Here is a 25800-nt window from a genome sequence, read left to right on the forward strand (position 1 = left end):
TGTGTGTCTGTGTGTGTGTGTGTCTGTCTGTGTCTGTATGTCTGTATCTGTGTGTGTCTCTGTGTGTGTGTGTGTGTCTGTGTGTGTCTGTGTGTCTGTGTGTGTGTCTGTGTGTGTCTGTGTGTGTGTCTCTGTGTGTGTGTGTGGCTGTGTGTGTGTGTGTCTGTCTGTGTGGGTGTGCGTGTCTGTTTGTGTGTCTGTGTGTTTGTGTGTCTGTGTCTGCATCTGTGTGTCTCTGTGTGTGTGTATCTGTGTGTCTGTGTGTGTGTGTGTGTGTGTGTCTGTGTGTGTGTGTGTGTGTCTGTGTGTGTGTGTGTGTGTGTGTCTGTGTGTCCGTCTGTGTGTGTTTTGGGGAGGATCAGGGGAATCTCGCTGTTTGTGGTTTGTGGGAGTGCAGGTGGCTCCTGTGTGCTGTGGCGATCACCAGCAAATCGAGCTGTGAGTGATCTCTGCTACTTGCGATGTTCAAAGTTGTGACAGGGTGACAACGGGATGTAGCATAGTGCGATTTGAGCCATATCAGGTTTTTCCTTCCCTTTTTTTTTTAATTGTTGTTTTTTATTTGGTTTGGGGTTTTTTTTTGTTGGTTTGGGGTTTTTTTGCGGGGGGGGTTGTTGGGTGTTTTGGGGGGTTTTTTTGTTTGCTTGTTTGGTGGTGGTGGTGGTGATTTTGGGGGCATTTTTGTTGGTTTTTTGGTTTCCTTTTTTTTCCCCTAAACTTAGAGAATTGATATGGATAGCTCTGATTTGCACACGGAAAACACCAACCTTTTCGAATTGCTGCCTACACGTGGAACCAGGGGAGGCAGGGACAGCACAGGTGCGAAGCTGCTGAGAGACCCCCAGGTGGAGCAGGGACAGACCGGATGGAATCTCCGCGCACGGCGGCAGCACCGGGTCAGGCACCGGGATGGGAAGGGAGGGCTGCAGCGGCCGGGCCGTGCCGGGAGCCGGCCGGCGGGGCGGGCGGCGGCACGGGCGGGAGGGAAGGGAGGGCTGGCAGGCGGGGCCGGGCCGTGCCGAGCCGGGCTGAGCCGTGCCGTGCCGGGGCGGGGCGGCGGCAGCGATGGCGGGGATGGCGGAGGCGCTGGCCAAGGAGCGGGCGGTGGCGCTGGGCGCGGGGCAGCACGACCGGGCTGTGCCCTACCTGGGGCAGCGCTTCGGGGCCCTGCGGCAGCAGTGCCTGCAGGAGGGGCGCCTCTTCCAGGACCCCTCCTTCCCCGCCGGCCCCAGCGCCCTCGGCTACCGCGAGCTGGGGCCCCGCTCGCACAAGACGCAGGGCGTCGTCTGGCGCAGACCCACGGTAGGGCGGCGGGCAATGGGGGGATGCTCGGGAGCATCGTTCCACAGCATCCCCCGGCTTCCTGCTTTCCCCAGCCCCTAGATTTGGGCGGGTTGAGCCGTGCGGGGGCGGCGGTCGGGGCGCGGTGTGAGCTCTCCCCGCTGTGCGCTCGTTCCGTGCGGCTGCGGATGCTCCGGGCACCGCAGGGTCCCCCTTGCTCCGGGGACAGGCTGGCAGCGTGCCTTGCTCTGCTGGAAAATAAACGAGTCACAAAAGTCGTTTTGCTCTCCATGCAGAACTCCCTTTGTGGACAGATCGCTTTGGGTAGCGCTTGGGGCTGTCCCTTCCGATAACTCTTTCCTTCAGCAGAGCCAGAGTTGACCACCGTGCGGTTTATTCCCTTCCAGCCATGGGGTCAGGTGGACTCCGGGGTGCCCCCAGGCATTTCTGAAAGACCTCGGTGTGGTCAGTGCTGGGGAGGTAATGGCAGAGCAGTGTGTGCACTGTATATGTGAAAATGCAGCACACGTCCTGTGTAGTGAGCTGGCTGCACCCGAGCTTTGGTCACCAGTGTGGTTCTCACTGCGCTTGCTGTGTCTGGAGCCCGCACCCATTCCTGTGCTGCTCCATCTCTGTGGTGCTCACTGCTGTGGTCAATGGTTTGGTTAATTTCTGCAAGTGTGGCCTCGTTCCCTGCCTCACCTGCAGCCAGGTGTAATCCCTGCAGCCAGGTGTAATGCCTGCAGCCAGGTGTAATGCCTGTGGCCTGGTGTAATACCTGCAGCCAGGTGTTAATGCCGGGCTTCTTTTGTTGCCAGGAGCTGTGTGCCAACCCCCAGTTCATAGCGGGAGGAGCCACTCGCACGGACATCTGCCAAGGGGCCTTAGGTAAGGTGGGGAGCAAAGCTGAGTTTTCTGTGCAGGTGCTGCCCCAGGGCACCAAATATCTCCTTTTGCATCCTCCCGCCTCCATTCATTTCAAATCAGACCTTTCTCACCTTTCCTTGGCCTTTGCATGTGTGGGGTTACTGAGCACAGCCTCTCTGTGTGCACCAAGCAGGGGTGGCACACGCTGGTTTCCTGATCATGGCTTTTCTGATCATGGCCAGCTCCTTTCATGTTCTCATCCATATCCAAGTGCCTGAGAGCAGCCTGGCTCATTTCTGCCTTAAACAGCCAGCTGTGTGCATAGCAGGGCTTCCCTTTCCCCAGTGGGAGAGAGTTGTGCTGGACAGGAGGAATCTCCTGAAACCTGGGGAAAAGAAGTTGTATGGGGGATTCCCAGCTCTTGAGGAAGACAAAACTGGGCTGTTTCAGGAGGCATGGGCCAGCCTGGGAGCCCTCTGCTTTTGCCAAGGCTTCTGCTGAGTTTGTGCAATGGCAGCCCCTTGGTGGGGCTCTCCAGGGAAGTGCCAGGGGACAGTGGGGAGCAAATGGCTTGGCCTGGCTGTGAGGGCACAGCTGTCCCAGTGTGGAATCCTCTCTCCTGCCTTGTCTGACAGGAGGGGTTTTAGCTGGAGGATGTCTGCAGAGGTATGAGGAGAAGAACTAAAGTGAAGTGAAAGCAGCAGTAGGCTCCTACTCCATAGCTGTAGTGAGAGGAGTTTGGGTTAGACAGATATGTGGTTGAGGGAAAGCTCTCCTGTAGGAAACATGACTAATATGAGCTGTGCTGTGCTGCTGCACTTGGCAAATGAACCAAATTCTCTTTGTTTGCTTTCAAATATTCACCACACAGCCACTTCTTAGTTTCTAGTCCCACTGCTGCTATTTGCGGGTTCATATCCAAAAATGGAACAGGCAGAGCAGCTTATATTTTGTGCTTATGGTTTCATTCATTTTATGTTAGTACTTTGACAACCAGATGCAATTTGTATAAAAATCCATGACAGTAAAAATATTTAGATTATGAACATGGCCCAGTATCATTGTTGGTGTGTGTTTGGCTCTGTTGTGCCTTGAGGTGTTGCCGTGTCACCAGCTTCCTTCCTTCCTGTGCTCTCTCCACCTTATACCATGTCTCCCACTATGACTGCTTTGGCATGAAGCATGTCCCAGTGCTTAAACACACGTGCCAGACATCTGTTATCTCTTTTTATTATGAAGCTTTCTGGGAAGAAGTTCTTCAAATTGAAGTTAAAGTTTAGTTAATGCCATTTCAACATCTGGCATTTCTGTAGAGATGTTGCTTTCTGGAGTCACTTAGTTGCTTTCTGCCTTCTGCTTTTCCAGCTTTTCTCTGCAGATGCTGTGGCACCACAGGGCATGGGAATGAAAGATCTGAAGCTTCATTTTCAAGTTGTGAAATTGCTGTTGCTAATACCAAGCTCTGTTTTTAAATTGATGAAAGCATTTGCTGCCCTAGTGCTCTTTGGAGCAGTCAGATGTTCTCATGGGGTTTATGGTATCACCAGAGGATATGAAGTGACTCACAACTGGTATTTTTGTACTCTTGACTGAATCTGAATCAGAGCTTGTCACTGCTCTTGTTTGTACCTCCTTCATTGTCACTAAGTACTGCAATGACTCTCCTGCCTTTCTTCTCATGAATCTGGGCAGGATTTTGGTCTTGTGTGACAATTGCTGATTAAAAGTTAGATGCTTTTGATCTTATGTCTGTGTAGTCACTGAGTTCCTAAGAGCCTGGATGGAATCTCAGCTCTGTCACACAATGGGTCTGGCAGATGCACTGTACAAATGCTTTATTTTCTTTTTTTTTTTCTTTTTTTTTTCCACTGCCTTATCTGACACCAGCATTTGTATTGAGAAATTTGCTTAAGCTTACATTTACTTGAGCTTTGTATTTACTTTGAATGTTCATGTCCCATCACATTCCAGGGTGTTCTAGAGAAGATTGCACTGCAAGATGCCAGGTGCTTTTGGAAGCCTGTACTTTTTATTATCCTGCTTATTTTCTATGGGAAGCTTTTGTAGTCTCATTTATCCCCCAAAAGGCTTGATCAAAAAGCAATAGACCTGTGCCCATGGGGAGTTTCAGTGCTGTTGCTGAGCCCTCCATAACTTCTGGGAGTGCTGCAAGGACAGAGGGGCACCAGAGCACATCTGCATGGCAGCTTCTTGGCAGGGAATGTGTCACAAACAGCTCAGCTAATGAGCAGGGTTTCTTTCAGCTCAGGAGTCTTTGGCCAGGTGCATAAATCTGTTTAATTGCTTTGGACCTGGACTATAAGAAGCTGTGATCCATGTAAGGCATAGCTGATCATCAGTGCAGAAAAGGTTCTCCAGACACCAAAGTTCTGCTGCCCCTTGGGATTTGGATTATCCTTTATTCTGGCCTTGTGAGGTTTTTTTTTGTTTTGGTGTGTTGCTGTTGGGTTTTGTTGTTGTTTTGGGGTTCTTTTCCTTAGGAGAAATTTTTGAAGGAGAGGATTTGGAGTTGGTTTTGCAGTGTCAGACCTGCAAAGTCAGAGATGGTTTTTGGCTCCAAATGGCAGCACAGGGATGTGGTGACTCATTACAGCTGAGGGGAGGCTCCAAAGCCAGAGAAGCCTGGTTCACCCTTAGCCACCTTTTTTTGGAGTGGGTGTCACCATGGTATCACAACACTGGGGTGTAAACAGCCAGGATCTCCCAGCTGCTGTTTGCATGCAGGTGTCTCCTCCTCACGTAACAAAGGTGTGAAAAAATAACAAATTGAAGAGGTTGAATTTCCAAAATCAGACCCTTGGTTTTCTCATGCTGACAGCCACTCCACTGCCAGTGGGTTGCCACAGCCTCGTGTTTGTAACCAGAAAACGTTCTGGAGTGCTGTGGTATTAATTTAATTAATAATTAAAGTATTAATAATTCTTTTATTAACTATTACAATTAAATGAAAATAAAATTAAATATTTTAATTATTTAATACCACAATTAATATTAATTAATTAATATAAATACATTCTGTAGCTGTTAATCTAAGACTGCTTTAAAATAATGATGAATCTGTGACTGGCAGAAGGAACATTTTTCCTTTTACTCCATACTCTTACATGAGCTGTGCAGTGACCAGAGGAGCTGCCTTTTGCTTACAGCCCTTCAGGCATTTGATGGGTGTGTTTTGTTTGCCTTTTTTTTTTTTCCAGAATGGTTAATTTTAAGCCCTTAGGGCTATTTATGCTTGCCTTGCAATTACTTTTTTTCCCCCCCTAATGTTCTTCTTAGAGGTGGAGATTAGGTAAATGCTGATGGGTATATGGAAATTACAAGTAAAACACTGAAAGCAGGAAAAAGTAAGGATGAAAGGACAAAAAATAGCACTTCTTGTTCATATGTGTTATAGATAAACTCACAGCCTGAGAATATTCCCTTTTCTGATAACCTTGTCCTGCCTACTGTTCATTTACAAAAATCATTTATGATGAATGTAGCCTTGCTAACACTCCTTTCAGGGTCTAAGCAACCTTTCTGTCAGCCTCTCCTTGGACTTTCCTTCCCTATCAAAGGAAAATCCTTCCCTATCAAAGGAAAACCTTGCAGAAGGCCCAGTTCTGGAAGTTCAGGCTATTTGGTAAAGACCCTGCTCAGGCTTGCTTAGTGCTAAAACTCCAGGTAGAATCACAAGATCTGTTCTCATCCAGAGCTGGAATTATGAGGTGTGCATTTAGTGATGGCTGTTCACAAGGCAGAGATGAAATCCTGGCTGCTGGGCACTTTTAAGTGTGGAAACCAAAGGATGTCTTCCACATGTTCTGCAGCTGCCTTTAAACCTCAGGACCTTGCCCAGAGTTGTCAGAGTTAAGATTTGTGTTTGATTGCAAATTCTTGCTAGAAACCAGTATAAAGTTCAACAGAGATTTCTACACCAGGCTGTAATTTCAGTCTGCCTTGATGAGACAGCTAGAAAGCCAAGGAAAATCTTTATAAATTCTGCTTGTGGGCGTGGAGGTGCTCTGGAGGGTGTTTCCCCTGGAATTTCCTCGCTCCTTACCTCCAGGGGAAGCATGACTCAAGGATGTGTTACAGCTCTGGAGTGTGTGTTCACCATCTGGAGGCCTGATCAGCTTCTTGAGCCAGCCCTCCTGAGCTGCTGTGGCCATTTGAGTTGTTCATTTGCTCTCCCTGCTTGCCCTGGGTATGGAATAGAAATACTAAAATTTCTTGGGAAGAATGGTGTGACAGCTGCCCTCTGAGCCAGACTCTTTCCTCCTGGCCCTGTCTTTCCCAGCACACACCTTTGCCGTGGGTAGTGCTGCCCCTGGATGCAGCTCCCAGGGAGGTCTCAGCTCCTTGAAGGGGGCTGTGAGAGGAGTCCCCACTTTGCAGGGCAGCTGGATGTGCTGTGACAGAGCAGGGAGGGGAAATTCATCACTGCCTCATGGTCTGTCACAGGAGAATTGCAGGGTGACTTTCCTGTTTGAAAACTCCTCTGACAGGCTGATTTTTCAATTCCAGTACAAGCAGCCAAAGGTGGGGCTGAAGGGAAGTTTTATGTTCACTTTATTCCCCTCTAGGTTGTGAAGCAGTATAAGCACCCTAAGTTTTCAGATTATTCATTATTATTATTATTATTATTTTGCAATTTCACCTTTTCTGCCTTTCCTGAGGTGTGAAAAGAAGTGTGGGACAGATGTATTTCTCAGAGCTGCTGCTGGGGGTCAGCTGTGCCAAGCCTGGACGGAGCTGAAGGTTGTCCATTCTCCTGCTGGTGTTGCCTGAGCAGTGATGGATTTGGGCTTGAGTGATGGATTTGAACCTCCAGAGATGCTTTAGAGTTCATTCACCTGAGACTTTGTCCCATTTGGATCCCAGCTTCTCACCCATAAGCTTTTGAGCCTTTTCCCATGGCAGAGAGGTGGCTGTGTAGGGACTGATGCTTGCTGACAGCTGTGGCAGGTTCACACATTGAAGCTGCAACCCTGCAGGACTCTCCTGTGGAATCTCATGTGCAATACTCTGTTCACACAGCAAGGGAACAGAGATCTGGGGATGGTAACAAGGAGTTTTGTGTCAGGCTGTGGCAGTCAGGGCATCATCTTGTGGCATTCACATTCTCTGAACAGAGAGAGACATAATTCTCTCTCCCAGGGATTTTCCTGGGGAAGGCAGCACAAGAGGGAGCAGAGAAAACAATTCTTATCTCTACTTGTTGCTCCTGTTGTTTGGCACATGTGGAATGTGTTGTGGAGATTGTTTACCAAAAGTGATTTGTTAATTGGCCACTAGTGATGGTTGTTTGGCTTGATTGACCAATTGGGTCAAAGTTGTGTCATGACTGTCTCCAGACAACCATGGGTTCTCTATAATAATATAATATAATATAATATAATATAATATAATATAATATAATATAATATAATATAATATAATATAATATAATATAATATAATATAATATAATATAATATAATATAATATAATATAATATAATATAATATAATATAATGTAATATAATGTAATATAATATAGCTCAATAAAGCATTTGTTCAGCCTTCTGAAATCATGGAGTCAGAGCACATTATTCACCACGTTGGGGGTGCCCTGCATCGATATCATCTGGTTCTGTAAATCTCTGACCACCTGACCAATGGGCTGCAGGAGGCCCATGGCTGAGCAGAGAGGTGACTGCTCTGGGAAAGTAAAACTGGGCTCTGAAAAGAATTCCAGAAAGCAGAGGTGTCATGTTTATAGAACTGAGGTCCCTTCCTCCCTCTGCGTGGTGTGGAAAAACACTGTCCAGGCAGCCTGTGGTGTGCAGGGCTGGTGGGTGCTGGCCCCATCCCAGCAGGATGAGGAGGTGTGTGGGGCTGGGAACAGAGCCTGCCTTCAGGCCCTTCCTGGCTCTCTGGTGACTCTGCTGGACACCAGACATGGAACTAAACAGAGGGGCCTGGAGCAAGAGCCTCCAGAGATGTGTGAGGTGAAAGGAGCTCCTGTTTGCAGGGAGGCTGGCAAGAGACCTTGAAGGGAGCTTGCCCGCAGGACAAGGCTCTGGAGGGCAAGGAACATGTTTATTAAACTTATTAAACTTTTCCCTTGGAGAAGGGAAAAGAATGCAGCCCGTGCCTGAGAAAACATCTCTGAGGAGAAATTGCACCCCTTAGTACCAGTGCGCCTTTTCTCTGTGCTGCTTCCTATCATATAGGCACCCCATTAAATATTAAGTTTTCTTTCAAACAGTGTCAGAATGAGTGATCACTGTGGTGGTAGGTCAGAAAAAGCCTGCTTTGACCTTTTTTTTATGACTTTGGTCTTGAGGAAACACTTGTCTGGATCTGGAGGATATTTGATCTCAGAGATAAAGTGAGGGGAGGGATCATCCTATCCCAGCTGAGGGAATTATTGATTATATATATAATGCACATATAATGCACAATCCTGATGCAGTGCAAAAGCTAAAGTTTGAAAAATGAATGCTGTCTGTTTTTTTTTTTTTTTATTTTCGTTTTCTTTTTACAGGAGACTGTTGGCTCTTGGCAGCCATTGCTTCTCTCACCCTGAATGAAGAAATTCTGGCCCGTGTTGTTCCTAAGGACCAGAGCTTCCAGGATAAATATGCAGGAATTTTCCACTTCCAGGTATGTGGAAAACAGCCTTTTCCTCTCAGTGCTATTGAGCAGGAGCCAATGTGGCTGGCTATGTATCCATGTGTGTTTCCTGGCATGGCTTTGTGGGATGTCAAAGAGCCAGACAGAAAAAAAGGAGACGTCTAAAAAGGGTGGTGGAAGGAACAAGGCCATTAATCAAAGATCTGGGAGCAGGGGCTGCCCTTGTGGTCCTTCCTCCCTGAGGAAGGGTATGTGAGTATGTGCATCCCTGAACAGGGTGGGTGAAGCTGGCTGGGATATGGGGATTGTTTATTCAGGGATTGCTTTTCCCCAGGGAAATCGATGCTCAAAGACAAATATTCTGGTGATGGGACGGTGATCATGCACCAGCATGGGGTGGTGATGGATGTTTGTGCTCTCTTCCCTCAGTTCTGGCAGTATGGGGAGTGGGTGGACGTGGTGGTGGACGACAGGCTGCCCACCAAGAACGGGGAGCTGCTCTTCGTGCACTCGGCCGAGGGTGCCGAGTTCTGGAGTGCGCTGCTGGAGAAGGCCTATGCCAAGTGAGTCAGGGCCAGGCTTCCCCCCTCACATCTCCCACAGCATCCCAGCTGCATGGTGACTGTGCATTCAGTGTCAGTGTGCTTGTTAGCCTTTGCAGCTTCTGGGGTGTCCCAGGAAATGGCTCTCTTCTGGGGTATCCCACAATGGCTCCTTGGTACGGCCCTGTTGACAGATGCCTAAGACAAGGAGCCAAAAGCATTGGGTTTGTTGCTAGCCAAGAAAAGCAGCTCTTGCATCTCGTGGTGAGGCTGTTCTGGAGCAGCCTGCTGTCACCAGGGCCTGGGAAGCTCCATTTTGTGTGCTCTATGCATCTCTGAGGGGCTGGCAGCTGCCAGTGCTTCAGTGCAGAGCACATCAGTCCATGTGCCCAGGGCTGTGTTCAGTGCTCATACCTGAATCTCCATTTTTGGGATGGCCAGAGAGGTATTCTGTCCTCTAACTCTACTATTTTGAATTGATTTTAAAAATTTACATCTGCTGAAGTTCAGACCCATAACTATTAAAGGGATTTAAAGACTGTGGAACTAGAGAGGCCAATTGTTTTGTCTTGATTTTTTTTATATATATTCTTTTTTCTTCAGATAGCGTTCATGATTCCTGTCATTGATATGACTGAACCTGCAAGGTGTATGCATGATTGTTTAATATTTTGTGCTGGGTTTTTCAAGTACAGAGGTCTAAGAAGCAAAGCTGAAGGGAGGGGCATGTTTGTAGCTGCTGTAATGCTCCTGAAAGGAGCAGTGCTGTGACAGCTGACACATTGAGTGCCTCCCCTGAAGGAAAGGGAGAGCAGGGAGCCTGATGGGTGTGTGTGTGTGAGAATAAGAGACCAGGGAGCCTGATGGTTGTGTCTCCCCCATTTTGTGCAGGCTGAATGGCTCCTATGAGTCCCTCTCTGGTGGCACCACCACCGAAGGCTTTGAGGACTTCACCGGTGGCATTGCAGAGTGGTATGAGCTGCAGAAGCCACCCCCCAACCTCTTCAAGATCATCCAGAAGGCACTCCAGAAAGGCTCTCTCCTTGGCTGCTCCATTGATGTGAGTTTTCAGGTTTATTTTTGGGTTCTTGCTGTGCACACAGGCTGGGGTGGAGCTGTGCTGCACCTGCAGGAGCTGCACACAGCATCATGCCAGCCCCCTCTGCCTTGTGCCTGAATTTGGCTCACAGATGTGACTCAGACATGTGCCCTCCCTGGGGGTTAGGCTGAAACTAAACTTCATTTTTGAACATTCATTAACTAATTTTTTTCATTAGTTCATGTAAAAAAAATCATTCCCTCCCTTGTGCTTCTTCCATGAGTCCTTCTGCTGTGTGGTAGGTTGAGGGTAATGAATCACACAGGGAACTTGTCAGGGGTGCTGATGGGCATCTGTGTTCCTAAGAAAGCCTGGCAGCAGGATGGCACAGGCTGAGAGAGCTGCTGCTAATGATTCCTGCTCAGAGGTGACAATGTCCACCCTTGCTGCAGCCTTTTTGTTGTACAACTTGTACCTGAAATGTTCCCAAAAAATCTGGGCTCTGTTCTTGGAGCAGAGAAGCTCAGACTGCTGCCAGACCTCTGAAAGGTTTTATGGGAAGACACATTGTCAGAAGCTGGACCCACATGGGAAAGAAAAGAGGAGTTTTGGCCCTGCCGTCAAGGACTCAGCATTGCTTTTAGCCTTACTGAAATGAGTCTAGGTATTGTTACTGTGGTAATCACCTTCCTCCCAAATGAGATTGCATCTTAGTTATGTCTAAAGGGGAGGTAAATTGTTTACAAAAACTCCATTCATAATATAAATGTAAATGTTTCCTCCCATTTTTCAAGTTAAATCAGAATTCCAGGAGAGGGAAGCTTCACAGCAGGAAAAGTACTTGGTTAATGTCAATTTGACTTCATGGTATTTTCAAGGCCTGTTTTACTCATTTGCATTTAGATAAGAATCTGACATCTGGAGTTTTGCCCCAGACTTATACAAATCCCTTGGATGGGTGGGGGGGAGAGTAAATATATTATGGTGTTGATAAGTGCTGCCACTTTCTGCAGTGTAAATTAACTGTTGCTGAGTTTATCCTTTGAAAAAAATAAAAAACTTATAAAATCTGTCTTTCTCTTCTGTAAGAGAAATAGAGACACAGAGATAAAGCATTAAATGGAGAGTGTGCTGTTGGGCAGTAATTGACAGCAGGAATCCTGCCTGCTCCATCCAATCCTCTCTGTTTGTTTAAGCTTCAAATATGCTTGTTTAGAGGCCACACACTTCTGAAATGGTGGAAAGACAATGACAGCCACACATTTCACTGTCTGGCAAGAAGTGTCTTTTCTCTGCAGTGTTTAAAGGCCAGACTGCCCAAGCAGTGCTCTGAAAAATTGAGAGGGATGTGCCCTCAGGTAGGAATGGCATCCAAAGTTCAGCCTCTACCCTTGCTGCCCTGCAGGGCAGATTCCAGGGCTGGGGAAAGGGAGAGGAGCCTCCCACCCTGCTTTGGAGCTGCAGGGGGTGCCTTGACCCTGAAATTTGCTGGAGCTGGGTGTGATCCCAGTGGAGCCTCACGCCAGTCACTCCCTGTTTTTCCCCTGGTACCTTGAGAATATGAAGTTTATGGTGTGCATCCCCTTTGGAGGTGCACAAGACTGACTGCACCACACTGTGTTCTGGAGCCAGGAGGGAACTTTGCTGCAGCGCCAGGTTTCTGGTGTGCACCCCATGCCACAAACATGGCAAACTCCCTGGGGTCCCAGCACCACCCCACTGCTGCTGTCCCCTCTCCCTGCTCTGTCACACTTGTGGCTTTTGTGCAGCAGCCAAGCCACTCCTGCAGCCTCCCAGTGAGCTGACAGCTCTGTTGGAGGGGGAAGCTCTGTTCTGCTGGATCCCCTGCCCATGGGAAGCTGCAGTCACTGATGTGCTTTGCCCTGCAGATCACCAGTGCTGCAGAAACAGAAGCAGTCACCTCCCAGAAGCTGGTGAAGGGACATGCGTACTCGGTCACCGGGGCAGAGCAGGTAGGTGTGCCACCGCAAGGTGCAGCAGGGTCTGTGTGGGGCAGCCACAACCCCATCTTCTTCAACACTGCAAATTCCTGTCACCCATTTTGCTGTATTGGGTTTTGAGTCCCTTCTTTCTGAAGGAATGCTTGATTAGTTGGCATGTTTTGGATAAACACAGATTTGCCTTCTTGGGTGTTTGACCAAAAAACAATCCCCTCTTATTCCATGAGGATGGCTAATTCCCACTGCTCAGGGTGGTGGGCCATGTATTATTGTCCCTGAAGTGGCTGCTGAACAGCACCTTTCAGCTGGGCTTGGTGTCCAAGCACAAGGGACCTGCCCAAGAGTGGGTGACTGGTGAAGGCAAGACAAAGGAAGCAGATCATGGCATCCTTCCATGAGTGCAGTGGGTTTTGCTTAGTTCACTGGTAATTGTTTCTGAAGTGCTCTTTGAAAGCTCAGGGTGAGGTGTAGGGAGCTGCTGACATGCTGTGCTGGTTTGTGGGTGTGCATTTGGTTTTCTTCTCACAGGGAAGAGAGAGTTTGTTCACCTTAATTCACAAGTGGGCATGATTTATCCAGGCTGCTCCTTTGGAGATCTGTGCAGACTCTGTAAGGATCTTTAATCTGGGGTGTCATCCCTGGACTGCAGAGACCTGCAGATGACAAGAGGAGGAGCTGAGGCTGCTGCTCTGTGGGGCATTGGTGTGATCAGAGTGGTTGTGGCAGTCTGAGTATCCTGGCTCCTCTAACATATAAGCAGGGGGGTAAAAAGGCATTTGAATGTGAAGAGACAATTTATGCCTTAGTGATGACTTTGAGAAAGATCTCTGTACCTGGTTTTGGCTTTTGTATAGCAGTTTTACATTCCCTTTGCTTGTAAGCCTATCAAAGGTGATTTTTTAAGCAGCACAAATCAGACATTTTGGTTTTCATGGGCTTTGGTTTGTACATGCTGTAAAACATCTCTGGACAAGCCTTGCTGTGTGAAGCTCACTCAGAACCAGTTGGACTTACGTCTTTTGGATCAAATGTGTGCATGTTGTCATGCCCAGCACCAAAATACTTGCTCTGTCATTTTAAAATTTACTGGAGAGGATGAGGGAAGGAGTGTGGTGTTGAGTCCCTGGTGCCTCTCCATTCACTTCTGATCCCACCAGGTGAATTTCCGAGGAACCGTGCAGAAGCTGATCAGAATCCGAAATCCCTGGGGAGAAGTGGAGTGGACTGGGAAGTGGAATGACAAGTGAGTCAATGGCTTCCTTGTTGCCAGTAGCCCTTTACTGCAGGACTGCAGTTGTGTTTCTGTGCTTTTCTGTCTGTTCCCTGCCTGAAAATCCTCTGTAAGTCCTGTCTGGATGTGGTGTTCACATGGAATTTTGTCAGAGAGAAGCATCCCCGCGCTGTCATCTCCCTGGTAGCCATCACAGTGTGTGGTGCCTTTCATGCAAATTCCAACCTTTGTGTAAGATGCAGAGATTTGGTTGGTGTATCCTAGAAAGCTCCCTGTAGTTTCTGCTTATTTAACCGGATTCAGTGGTGAGCTTCTGAAAATTCACTTTCTAAAAGGACTTTAAAAGTCCATTTCTGCTATTAGCCATGAAAGCTGGAGTTTACTCACTTCTGTGGCTAGGCAGATTTTATTCTGACTCTTCCTTTTTCTGTCTTAGTCCAGACATTGCATTTTTCTAAAAATAACACTCTGTTTCTCATCCTTTACCTTGGATATTTAAGAAGTGAGGTATTTTATGCGCCAGGTGCATCTATTTTTAATTCTGCAGCGATTTGAGAATTCTAGAACTGCTAATAGTTAGATCTTGTGCCAGAACAGCCACATGAGAGTTTCACCTTTCCCATGGGCTGTGGTTGATGTGGGGTTCTCTTCCAGCTGCCCAAACTGGAGTGGTGTTGACCCTGAGGTGCGGGAGCGACTGACCAGGAGGCACGAGGATGGGGAATTTTGGTGAGTGTCACATTCCAGCAGAAGGGAATTGTATTTGTGGGATGCCCTGTGGCATCTGACTCCATGTTCTTAGAAGGCAAATTTATTGTTTTATGATACTAGAATATATTAAAGAATACTATAGTAAAGAATACAGAAAAGATACTTACAGAAGGCTAAAAAGATAATAATGAAAACTCGTGACTCTTTCCAGAGTCACAACACAGCTTGGCACTGATTGGCCAAAGAGTGAAAACCACTCACACCAGAATCCAATGAAACAATCACCTGTGGGTAAACAATCCCCAAACACATTGCACGTGAGCACAACACAGGAGAAGCAAATTAGATAATTATTGTTTTCATTTTTCTCTGAGGCTTCCAGCTTCCCAGGAGAAAAATCCTAGGCAAAGAGATTTTCCAGAAAATATGATGGTGACAGGGAACGTCAGCTGCTCTGTTTTTATTCATGCATACCAAGCTCTCCCAGTTTGCTCTCCAAGAGGAATGTGCAAATTCACCCCAAGCCCTGGTGCTGAATCCCAGTGGCAGGGAGGGAGGATGGACAAGGCGGTGGGATGCAAAACCCTGCTGAGGAGAGGTTGCCAGTGGCATTTCTCCCACAGGATGGCGTTCAATGACTTCCTGAGGCATTACTCCCGCCTGGAGATCTGCAACCTGACCCCAGACACCCTGGCAAGTGACAGGTACAAAAAGTGGAGCCTGCAGAAGCTGGATGGCAACTGGAGGAGAGGAGCCACTGCAGGGGGCTGCAGAAACTACCCAAGTAAGAAAATCTGGAAAACTTTTACTTGTGTGCCTGTACTTTCTCTGGGAGCTTCCAGGAGATGGTTTGGGATGGCTTGTGGGATATCTAAGACTAACCTGATATCTAAGACTAACCTCCAGAAAGTGTGGGAAATGTGGCTCCTTGATGAGGGTCTGTTGTGGTTGTGAAGGCTGGGGTGGGGGTGGGCAGGGCAGTGCATTGATTTTCTCTTCTCACAGCTGATTTTGGCAGTCAGAGCCACAACTGTCACCTCTGACATGTTTAAATATAATCACAGTTGCTATCAAAGAAGCCTCTGAGTAGTTTGCTTAAATCCACTTCCCAGACACATTCTGGACGAATCCTCAGTATTTGATCAAGCTGGAGGAAGAAGATGAGGACCCTGATGATCCTGAGGGGGGCTGCACTTTCCTCATTGGGCTGATCCAGAAGCACCGTCGCAAGCAGAGGAAGATGGGCGAGGACATGCACACCATTGGCTTTGCCATTTACGAGGCAAGGAAGGCTGACAGGACTGGGGAGGAAAAGGGGAAATCTAATTTAGTCTATCCCATAAATGGGATAATGCAGTTCTCAGGCTGGGCTTTCCATCAGAACTCAGCTGGGCTGAGTTGGACAGCAGCTGCAGCAAGGAGGCTGTAAAGAAACAAAAAGCTGTGTTGTGCTTGCTTGGCCCCTGCCTCCTTTCCTGCTGATGGAAAGGTCAGAGAGCAGGAGTGAGAAAGAGGAGATGGGGAGGAATAGTAGAGAAATTGAGCCTCAATAACAATCCTGGTGGGCTGCAGGGAGGAGATTCAGCAGGAAGCCACAACCAGCCTGGCTGTGGCTGTGCCCAGGCTGCCCCAGGTGAGCCTCACCTGCCTCAGGGATGGAGCTGGGAGCTGAGCCAGCACTTGGCCTTTGGTGGTGTGGGCTCAACACCTACCTTCCTCTCAAGCCAAGTCGTTTTTTCTTTTCTTTTTCCTTTTTTTCCCCCAAGAATGTGGGTGTCCTTGCGAAATAATGGTGATAAGGAGATGGAGATGCCATTCACCATTCAAGCAGCAAATAACTCTGTCCTTTTCTCCCTGCAGGTGCCCCCAGAGGTATGTGCCATGGGTTGGTGGTCAAGGTGCAGAGCTGGGGCTCAGTGGCTGGTGGGAAGAAGAGGTTCAGAGGACCCCACTTCCCTGCAGGACAGCATGATTGCACAGAGTCTACAGCTGGAGGCCACTGATTCTGGAAGGGGCCTTGAGCCCACGTTGCATTTTTAGAGTGTCCTGTATTGGGATAAGAGCGTTCAGTGCTGCAAAAACTCCCCAGAGCAACTCTTCTGTGGCTCTCCTCTCAGCCCAGCCCCACACTTGCTCCCCCAGAGCACAGCTGCTTTTTCCAGGTTGGCACAGATTTCATGTTTGACTCGTGAATAATATTCCAAGGAGGTGTTGATATTCATTTCCCTAAGCAGCACCTCTTTTGGTTTCTCTCCATTTCTACCTGCAGGCAGCCAACAGCGCACCCTGGGGGTCACAGAGGGTGGCAATGCAGCAATGCCTCTGAGCTGTTGCTCCTCAGAGGAAGGACTGAAGCTCAGCAGAACCCCTGGGTAACCCCACACTGGGTTTTGCTGTCCCTGTGAGGGTCTGTGTGAAGCAGCTGGGGCATCCTGTGCCTCCTGAGGCTGTGCCCAAACCAGTGGCTTTTATGTAAAGTATGGTTTCATCAGGAAAAGAAATGGTGCTGCTGGTTAATTAAATTTTTTATGTACTTTTTAAATGCCTTAGCAGTACTCTGTCACTCACCCTAGTTGCCCAAATAGTTCCATAAGAAAACTGATTCTCACTCTTCTTTACCCCAGAAGGTGAAGTTTTATCTCCCACTATGCAGCAGGTCTAACAGGTTTTTCAAATTTTTTCTTCATTCTTAAAAATCTGGGAGGACAGGAAGGAGGAGGTTTCTGAAAGATGCACATTCCTGAAGCTGGTTTCTAGAGCTGAAGCAGCTCACCTGTAAGACTCTGCAAAACTAGTTCATTCTTGAAGATCACAGAATCACAGAATGGTTTGGATTGGAAAGGACCTTAAAGATCACCCAATTCCAACCCCCTGCCATGGGCAGGGACACCTTTCACTAGATGTTTCAGTCCAAATATCATTTTATTTCATTATTCTGTTTTTTTTTTTTTTTTTTATTATTTTTGGACCTGGGAGGCAGAGCTGAGCTGCAGGTGGCACCAGCTCTGGGGACCAGAGGGACATGGCTCATGTGCCATCTCAATTTAAAGAAAAATGATTGGTGGAAGAACGTGCCCAATGTCTTCAGCCACCCATCATCATCTGCAAAACAAAAGCATGACCTGAATGATTTATTGCAATGATCTGCAAAATACATTTGCAGCCACATCTCAGGAGTCCCACTCCCTTTCTCTTCTTTCTCAGTTCTGTCAAGCTGACATCTTTTATATTTCCTTTTCACCAGACACGCCTAAGCTATTTTAAATTTGTAAACGTGAACACATGCAGACTTGGGTTTGGTTTTTTTTCACCCTTTCTTTGCTTTTCCTAAGTTTTCTGGCCAGACAAATATTCATCTGAGCAAAAACTTCTTCCTGACCAACAAAGCCCGGGAAAAATCCAATACCTTCATCAACCTCCGGGAGGTGCTGAACCGCTTCAAGCTGCCTGCAGGGGAATACATCATCGTGCCCTCCACCTTTGAGCCCGACAAGAACGGAGACTTCTGCCTCAGGGTCTTCTCTGAAAAAAATGCAAACTCCACGTGGGTAGCTTGTGGTGACCATATTACAGCAGTGGGTACATGGGGGAGATAATTTATTTACTTATTTTTTATTATTTAATATTATTATATTTTATTAATTTTATTTTTTATTTTTTTTAATTTTATTTTTATTGCTATTGTTATCCCAATTCCTATTTAATTAAAATTAAAAGGCTTAGACATGTCACATCTTGAAGAGCAGCCGGGCTAAAGCCTGAGGAAGGGCTGTGGGCTCTTTTGGATTGAGTTACCCTGATTCAAAGCAAGCAGAAAACTTCCTCTGTCCTGTAATATTTTGCTGCATATTCCTGCAGCAGTGGGAAACCCAGGGTGTTTGCTGGATTGAATAATTCATTATTCAGCTTTTGATGGGCCCTTAGGAGTTCTTGGGTACCATCTGTAGGTCTGCTGCTCTCTCAGCATGAGACACATCAGAATTACTTTAGGGCTCTCACTTTTTTGCTGTTTTAAAGAAGAAATGACTAGATAAAGTTTGATTTGTCCCCAAGAACCTGGTCCTGTGCTAAGGAGGCAAAAAAAGACCCAAAGAGTTGTGTGAGCCCCAAAATCCTGTCTGTGGCACTACAACTTGTAGTGTCTTTTCAAACTATTGTTGCCACAGCTGGCAAAATACAACTTTCTCTGTGCTATGCTGTGTCCATAGCTAATTAATCCAGTAATTTTTTTGAATGCTCATTGTTATTTCCATATTTTAAAGAATCTCTCTTTAACTGAAGCTTGAACGAAAAACATCATAAACATGACTTGTTTTGATTTTAATATTGATTTCTTCCTCCTTCTAGGGTGATAGATGATGAAATTGAAGGCAATTTTGATGAGGTACATCAAATGAAATGTTTTCAATTGAGATAATTTTGTTGTAATGGAGGAGTTGCAGTGCCTGTGCAGGGTGATGTTTTCTATAGGCATTATCAAGAAATGTTGTCCCACTATGGAAAAATGGGAAAATATCTTTCAATATCCATATCTGGATGTCAAGCAAATGGAAGTATCCTCAGGAATATAATGGAAACAAGGGTTGTCCTTTATCTAGAACTTGGACTTCCCAGGCAGAGGTACATCTCAAGAGTTAACTGGAGGCACAGGAAATTCTCTTTGTTCTCCAGGACTCCAGGAGTGCAGCTTTCAGCAGCAGGGCCCTTTCTGCATGTAATGCTGTTTGCAGCAGAAACTAGTGACTCACCATATGTTTAGTCTTGTTGGAGCTGGGGATGCTTTGCCTACTAATGCAGCTACCCCATGTGTAGTGGGTGTTTTTTCCAGCATTTACAATTGCCAGTATTTTGAGGTGCCCCTGAAAATAAAACTGAATAAAATCATAGTAAAAACTACTTTGTACCTTCAAACTTGCCAGCTGAATTTTTCACTAAGGGCAAGGAAATGCATTAAGTGAGTTTCAGGCAGAAACTTTCCCCCTTTTGACATTCTCTGTTTCTGTTTTTTAGACTGAGATCAGTGAAGATGACATTGAACCCAGCTTTAAAAAGCTTTTTGGGCAGCTAGCAGGAAATGTGAGTGTTTTTCTGGTAATATCTTACTGGCATCCTGGTGAGTGGGTGTCACATTTTATGAAAAATCCCTTCGCCCAGGATTTTTCTCCTGGGAAGCTGAAAAGCCTCAGAGAAAAGGAAAATAATTATTGTCTCATTTGTTTCTCCTGTGTTTTGCTCCTTTGGAATGTGTTTGGAGATGGTTTCCCCACAGGCGATTGTTTCATTGGATTTCTGGTGGGGGTTGTTTTGACTCTTAGGCAAATCCGGGCCAAGCTGTGTCAGGGCTCTGGAGAGAGTGACGAGTTTTCATTATTATCTTTTTAGCATTCTGTAAGTATCCTTTCTGTATCCTTTAGTCTAATATAGCATAGTATTCTTTAATACAATATAGTATCATAAAATAATAAATTAGCCTTCTGAGAACATGGAGTTAGACTCATCATTCCTTCCTGCAATGGGGGACCCTGCAAATACAATAAGCGGGTAAGAGATGCCTCCCCCAGGACAGAGTTTAGTTCTTGTGCAGAGTCAGCTCTCAAGTGTGAGCACAATTGTGCAACCCAGAACCTGTGCAGTCACCCACCTTCTCCCACAGAGGATTTCTGAGCACTCCTGGGGAACAATCTCTGCTCCTTTTGAACTGTGGGCTTAGCTTTTATCTGCAGAGCCCAAATTCTGTCCTTGGGCATATGGCTGGGCTGGGCTTCTCCCCAGGCTGCTCTTGCCTTGGGCACACCTTGCTGCTGGGTGTGCTAATCTCTATTGGATTTGCAGGGATCCCCATGGCAGGGAGAAATGATGAATTTGACTTCATGCTCTCAGAAGACTAATTTATTGTTTTATAATACTATACTATATTAAAGAATACTGTACTATATTAAAGAATACTATACTATACTATACTAAAGAATACAGAAAGGATAGTTACAGAAGGCTAAAAAGATAATAATGAAAACTCGTGACTCTCTCCAGAGTCCCAACACAGCTTGGCCCCAATTGGCCAATAAGTCAAAACAACTCACACCAGAATCCAATGAAACAATCACCTGTGGGGAAACAATCTCCAAACACATTCCAAAGGAGCAAAACACAAGAGAAGCAAATGAGATAAGAACTGTTTTCCTTTTTCTCTGAGGCTTCTCAGCTTCCCAGGAGAAAAATCCTGGGCAAAGGGATTTTTCAGAGAATGTGAATGCCATAAATCTCTGGGAACTGGTGGTGCTCCTGGGAATGGGAGGTGGGGAGAGCTTCCCACTTGATTCCATTCAAGGAAGCTGAACTCCAAGGGGTGTTAGAAATTGGCCAGCTTACCTGAAGGAGCTCAGGGTGAGAAATTTGTTTTCCTCTTTTCCACAGGATGCAGAGATCTCTGCCTTCGAACTGCGCAGCATCTTGAATAAAATCCTGGCTAAACGTGAGTCCTTCCTCCACCAGCACCTTCAGATGCCAGCAGCAGGTTTCCACAGTGGCCGTGGGGGCACAGAGGGCACTGCTGACCTGGGCAGGGTCAGAGCTGGGCTCTGCCCCAGACCTGCTGCCTGGTTCTCCATATGGCCACGGCCACGTGCTCTCTCTGCTGCTTCAGGGGCTGCAGAAACACAGAAACACTGGGGCTGTGCCAGCCCAGGAGGTGTCTCACAAGCTGTGGGCTTTGGCAGGGTACAGATGGGTGTCTTTTATCCCAGCATCTGCCACTGGGAATTGGCTGCCAGGAAGAGGGATGGATTTGAATAATCCATGATAATAATCAAGAGATATTGCTGCTGTTTTAATACTGAACCACCCAGAAGTGATTCAAGCAGTATCTCAGCCAATGGTCTGGGGTGTCCCTAAGGAGGAGGAGAAACTTTGAAACTCTGGGCTTCTGTTTCTGTGAAGATTCCTAGCTTGGCTCTGCATTATTTTCCTTCCTGCTAAACAGTGCTCAAGATACAAGTGCTTGGAGAAATAAGTGTCTCTTTAATTTCCAGAGTGAAATCTTAGCAGGTGGTCAGGGCTGTGCTGTATTGTCTGTGTGCAGCAGCCAGTAACCAGCAATGGGCTGTTGCTGGCTACCAAGCTTGGCTTCATCTTCAGCCTTTCATGAAGCCACCTCCTGCTGACCCTCCTAAGCTGCAGGTCCACGTTGCCCACAGAAGTCCACTTTGCAGGCAGACAGGAGGAGCAGGAAAGCTTTTGTCTCTGTCTCTTGCTCCTGCAGCACACTTACAGACCAGACTACTCAGGCTGTTTGCTTGGGGACACATCCCAGCTCAAAGGATGGCACCATTGGAAGCAAATTAAAGCTGTTTTTTTCATGAGCTATTTAGGAAAGTGCTGTGGTACAGCATGCAGTGATAATCCTGTCTTTTGCTCTTTCTTTACAGGCCAAGATATTAAATCTGATGGCTTTAGTATTGAGACATGCAAAATAATGGTTGACCTGTTAGATGTATCCTTTAAAGCTCTTCCTAGATGACATTCCCCTGACTGTGCTGAAGCAGGCTGGCTGCCCCTGCTCCCTGGTGGGTCCATCCTGGAGTACTAATGGCTCCTGAGGTGGAGAAGCTGGCTTTACCCTGATTCCCCTGGGAAAGCCACTCCCTTGTCATTGTTGTTCAGAGGTATGTTATCCCAGGCAGTGGGAAAATCCATTATCAAACAAAGTCTGCTTGGAAGCCTTCCCAGTTGTTGGGTGTTCTGGTTTATCTGGGGACAAGGTGATGTCTGTGCTGAGAAAGGGCTCTCAGCATGGTGAGGATGGCCTGGGTTGTTTCACCTCTCTGTTATCTGGCTGGAGTCGGTAAGAGCATCACAAAGCCACAGGGACTTAGCAAATGGAAAATAAGGGACACAAATATAGTGCTTTGTTTTGACATGCCACACAGGAAGCAGAGAATATGCAGGATTTTAGGAGCTTTTATCCAAACATCCAGGCAAAAGCGTAGGATGAAGGATCAGGTCTAAGAATAGTTGTGTTCAGCTTCTCTGTGCAGTGGGAGTTGAATTGCAGAGTTGGAAAAAGGGAAAATTACCAACACAAGGGGATACTTTTCTATAATTTGGTGTAAAATACAGCAGTCCATAGGCACTCCATGGCAGGTGTTGGGAGCAGTGCCATGCCCAGGTTCTTTTGTTAGCTGTTTGCTCAGGAGCTGAAGGTCTCCAAATAGCAGGCTTGGCTGTGGCTTTTCCTGTTTATAACCCAGCCCCAGGACTTGTGCTCCAGTAACTGCAGGTGTTGAACCCACTGTGCAGAACAAAATGGAATCATCCTGCCTCGTTCATACTTGTAGTGGAAAGACAGAGATCTGCAGCAGGGGTGCAGAAAGAGCTTGTGAGCTGATCATGACTTAAATTAATGATCTTAATGATTTAGAAGGATAGCTTGGACAACAATTGTGTATTCAGCAGGTTGAGTCCTGGAGAGAGGATGAGTCCTTCAGAGAGGACTTGAATCCCTCTTCTGTTTGCAATTTTTTTTTAAGCCATAACTGCCCATGCAGGTAAACCCAGCAGAGGGAGAGGAAACCCCTTTTTTTTCCCTCTGAACCAACTTCCTTAACTCTGAGAAGAATGATGGGAGTGGCAAACTGGGACTGAAGGAGTTCCACACCCTCTGGACAAAGATTCAGAAATACCAGGTAAAGCACAACCCCTCTGGGAGAACAATCACACCTAGAAGTGACTGTAGACTGATTTGTGCCATACAATGTGCACAGTCACCTTTCCCAGAGCAGGGACTGTGTGTCTGTATTCCCCCAGATTTTGTCTTTATCTGCTCTGGCTACTGCGTTAAAAAAACTTACTTTTTAAAGTCACTTTTAGAAGAAATGGATGTAAGTACCAAGTCTTTCAGATCAATGTTGCAAAGTGCTTCAAGGCTGCATTTCAAAATGTTTCGCTTCTGCCAGAGGCCAAACCACGCTCTGCATTATTATAAAGGTTTTCCTTTGGGTTTTGTGCTTTGCAGAAAATTTACAGAGAAATTGATGTGGATCGATCGGGTACCATGAACTCGTATGAGATGAGGAGGGCACTGGAAACAGCAGGTATTTATATTGATCTGTCTCTTCTTCTTCTCTTCTCTTATAGAATTCCATCAGTTTCAAGCAGGGTTGAGAGATGCTCAGAGCCATACAGTCCCATCTTAAATTACTGAATTTTGGGCACTCTGGAGCCTTCCCCTCCTGCCACCAGGCAGGATTGAGAATTTCATTTTGTACCTGTGTTTATTCTTTGGAAATAGTCTTTAATAGTCTTTAAGAGTCTTTGAAATCCTTGGCATTGTATTTCCAGGGTTCAAACTGAACTGCCAGTTACATCAGGTCATCGTGGCTCGTTTTGCTGATGAGGATCTCGTCATTGACTTTGACAACTTCGTGCGCTGTTTGATTCGGCTCGAAACCTTGTTCAGTGAGTGCACCCTCAGAAACCAGGCAGGCTCTGTTGCCTTGGGGTTCCAGCAGGAAAACTGTCCATGAAGCCCAGGATAAGGTGCTCAGACAAATTCAAACCTGAGATGTTAATCTGGCTTCTCTTAGATCCAGGAATCAAATCTTTTAGGCCAGGCTGCTGAACCATAGACGGTCTTCCCTGTAAACAACTCTTATATTGATTAAAAAATTAAAAAATACTAGACAGCAATTAAAAATGTTCAGTCTTGCTCCTGCACAATGACTTTGTCTGATTTGGGGTGTAGGCCATTGTCAAGTTTTAGATTCTGAGACTAAATTCTCATTGATCCTGAAGTGCAAAGAAAGGGAAGACTTTCAAATTCCTGTATTTACTGTTGTCTGTCATCTCTCTCCAACCACAGAAATGTTTAGAAAACTGGATACTGAGAAAAGTGGGACAATAGAATTGAACCTTGTTAATGTAAGTTCATTTAGCTCTAAAACATTTGTTTTCATTTTTTGGGGGGGACGGGGAAATGGTGTGGGGGGAATGTACAGTCTGTCCTGCTCCATTCTGACTGAGGATGGCTGGTTTTAAGTACTCACATTTGTGCTGGATTTACCTACATAAGCAGCCATAGAGAGGTTACCTTTTAAAAATGTACCTACATCACAACATATTCTCTAACAGACACAGTTACTTGCACCAGAAGCCCTTGAAACCTCTGCTGGCAGTAATTTTGGCTTCTTCCCTGCTTTTTCTGTCCACAAACCAAAATATAGGTGCACTTGTGTAGGCAAGACTGACAGTCTTGCTCACATCTGCTTCTTTCTGCCTTTCATGTGTGCCCTGTAGAAAGGACTAAGTTTGGAGAAAAGTAGCCTGCTATGTGTGTCTGACTTGCTTATTACCTGAGCATAACTTATTTCTGAACTGGAGAATCCCAAAACTCTGATTTTAGTGAAATATAAATTTAAATCACTCAGGAAAGATTCTAAAATTACTTCTGTAACAACAGGCTGACTGTATGCTAGAAATGCAACTATGCATGCTTGCTACAGGTCTTTTTACTAAATTTAACCTTGTTTTCCTCTCTCTCTTATTGTTACAGTGGCTGTGCTTCACTGTCATTTGAGCCACAGGCAGCAGTGTGAGACCTCAACAAGAGCATGGTCAGGTGAAGATAATCAAGCTACATACAAGTAATATGCAAACATGAATGTGCCTTAACTTACACAAAGCAAGCAGATTCTGCATGCAATTGCAAGAAGAAAAGCATTCTACTTCCACAGAAGAACCTGCAACCTCATTTTTATGGGTCTGACAGTCTGTGCCTACTACCATACAGCCTCTGGACAAAGGCTTTCATTTAGTATCAATCCTCAGTGCAAGCTTTGGAAACACTGCTTTGCTAATATCTTTGTATTTAAGGCATTTTATAGGACTTCAGGAAGAAAAGCTCATTATAGCTCAACAATCTGGTTTTAAAAAATGCTTTTTGAACAACATCCTGCATATCTGAAATTAGTAAAGAGATAGTAACGCATATCTAAACACCTGTACTCAGAGATAGGGGTTCCAAGCTCCAGCACTATCCTAGTTAAATATTCTTTAGAGAATTTGAGTAGCAAGTACATCTTTGACCAAAGTGAGCATTGATGTGCCTGGAGCAGGAGGCTGTTGCCAACAAGATTTTTCCAAGAGAAAGCCCATGCTTTCAGGTGGAATCTTGAATTCCTGTATCTTATTTATCTTCCTTTGCAATACAATAAAGTATTTAAATACTAAAAAAAAAAAAAGTAGAAATAAAATTTGCCAGACTTATTTCTGCTGAAAAGAAGCACTTTTTGTTTTGTTTTTTTTTTTTCTTAAGAGATAGATCATCACAGTGCCCATGCAGAGCCTTTTGCTTTGAGGAACAGAAGTTGCTGCCCTTTAAAGGGGAAAACCAGCATGCTGGAGCTGATTGTGGATGTGTGGCAGTTACTGAAGTGTTAGATAAGCTGATACTTTTAAAGATTCATACTTGAACAGCCAAAGGTTTCTAAGATAGATAACTGATAGTACATACCCCACAGTCAATGCTGCTGCCTTTAGCTTCCCCACCTGAGGA

At 46.1% G+C, this 25800-nt stretch overlaps 1 protein-coding gene across 1 annotated transcript; it reads left to right on the forward strand.

The window, feature by feature from the left end:
• Positions 1-1065: 1065 nt before the first annotated feature.
• CAPN2 (calpain 2) lies at positions 1066-25527 on the forward strand. Its single transcript, XM_064709467.1, has 21 exons — positions 1066-1302; positions 2100-2169; positions 8680-8798; positions 9198-9331; positions 10202-10370; positions 12239-12322; positions 13468-13553; positions 14196-14270; positions 14876-15036; positions 15365-15534; positions 16113-16124; positions 17585-17796; positions 18600-18636; positions 19263-19328; positions 20667-20724; positions 21677-21741; positions 22865-22933; positions 23263-23341; positions 23589-23705; positions 24109-24167; positions 24799-25527. The coding sequence occupies exons 1-21, from the start codon at positions 1066-1068 to the stop codon at positions 24820-24822; spliced, it is 2103 nt and encodes a 700-aa protein (XP_064565537.1). The 3' UTR covers positions 24823-25527.
• The last annotated feature ends 273 nt before the right edge of the window (positions 25528-25800 follow it).

This window comes from Zonotrichia leucophrys, chromosome 3, assembly GCF_028769735.1.
Source record: "Zonotrichia leucophrys gambelii isolate GWCS_2022_RI chromosome 3, RI_Zleu_2.0, whole genome shotgun sequence".
NCBI lineage: Eukaryota > Metazoa > Chordata > Aves > Passeriformes > Passerellidae > Zonotrichia > Zonotrichia leucophrys.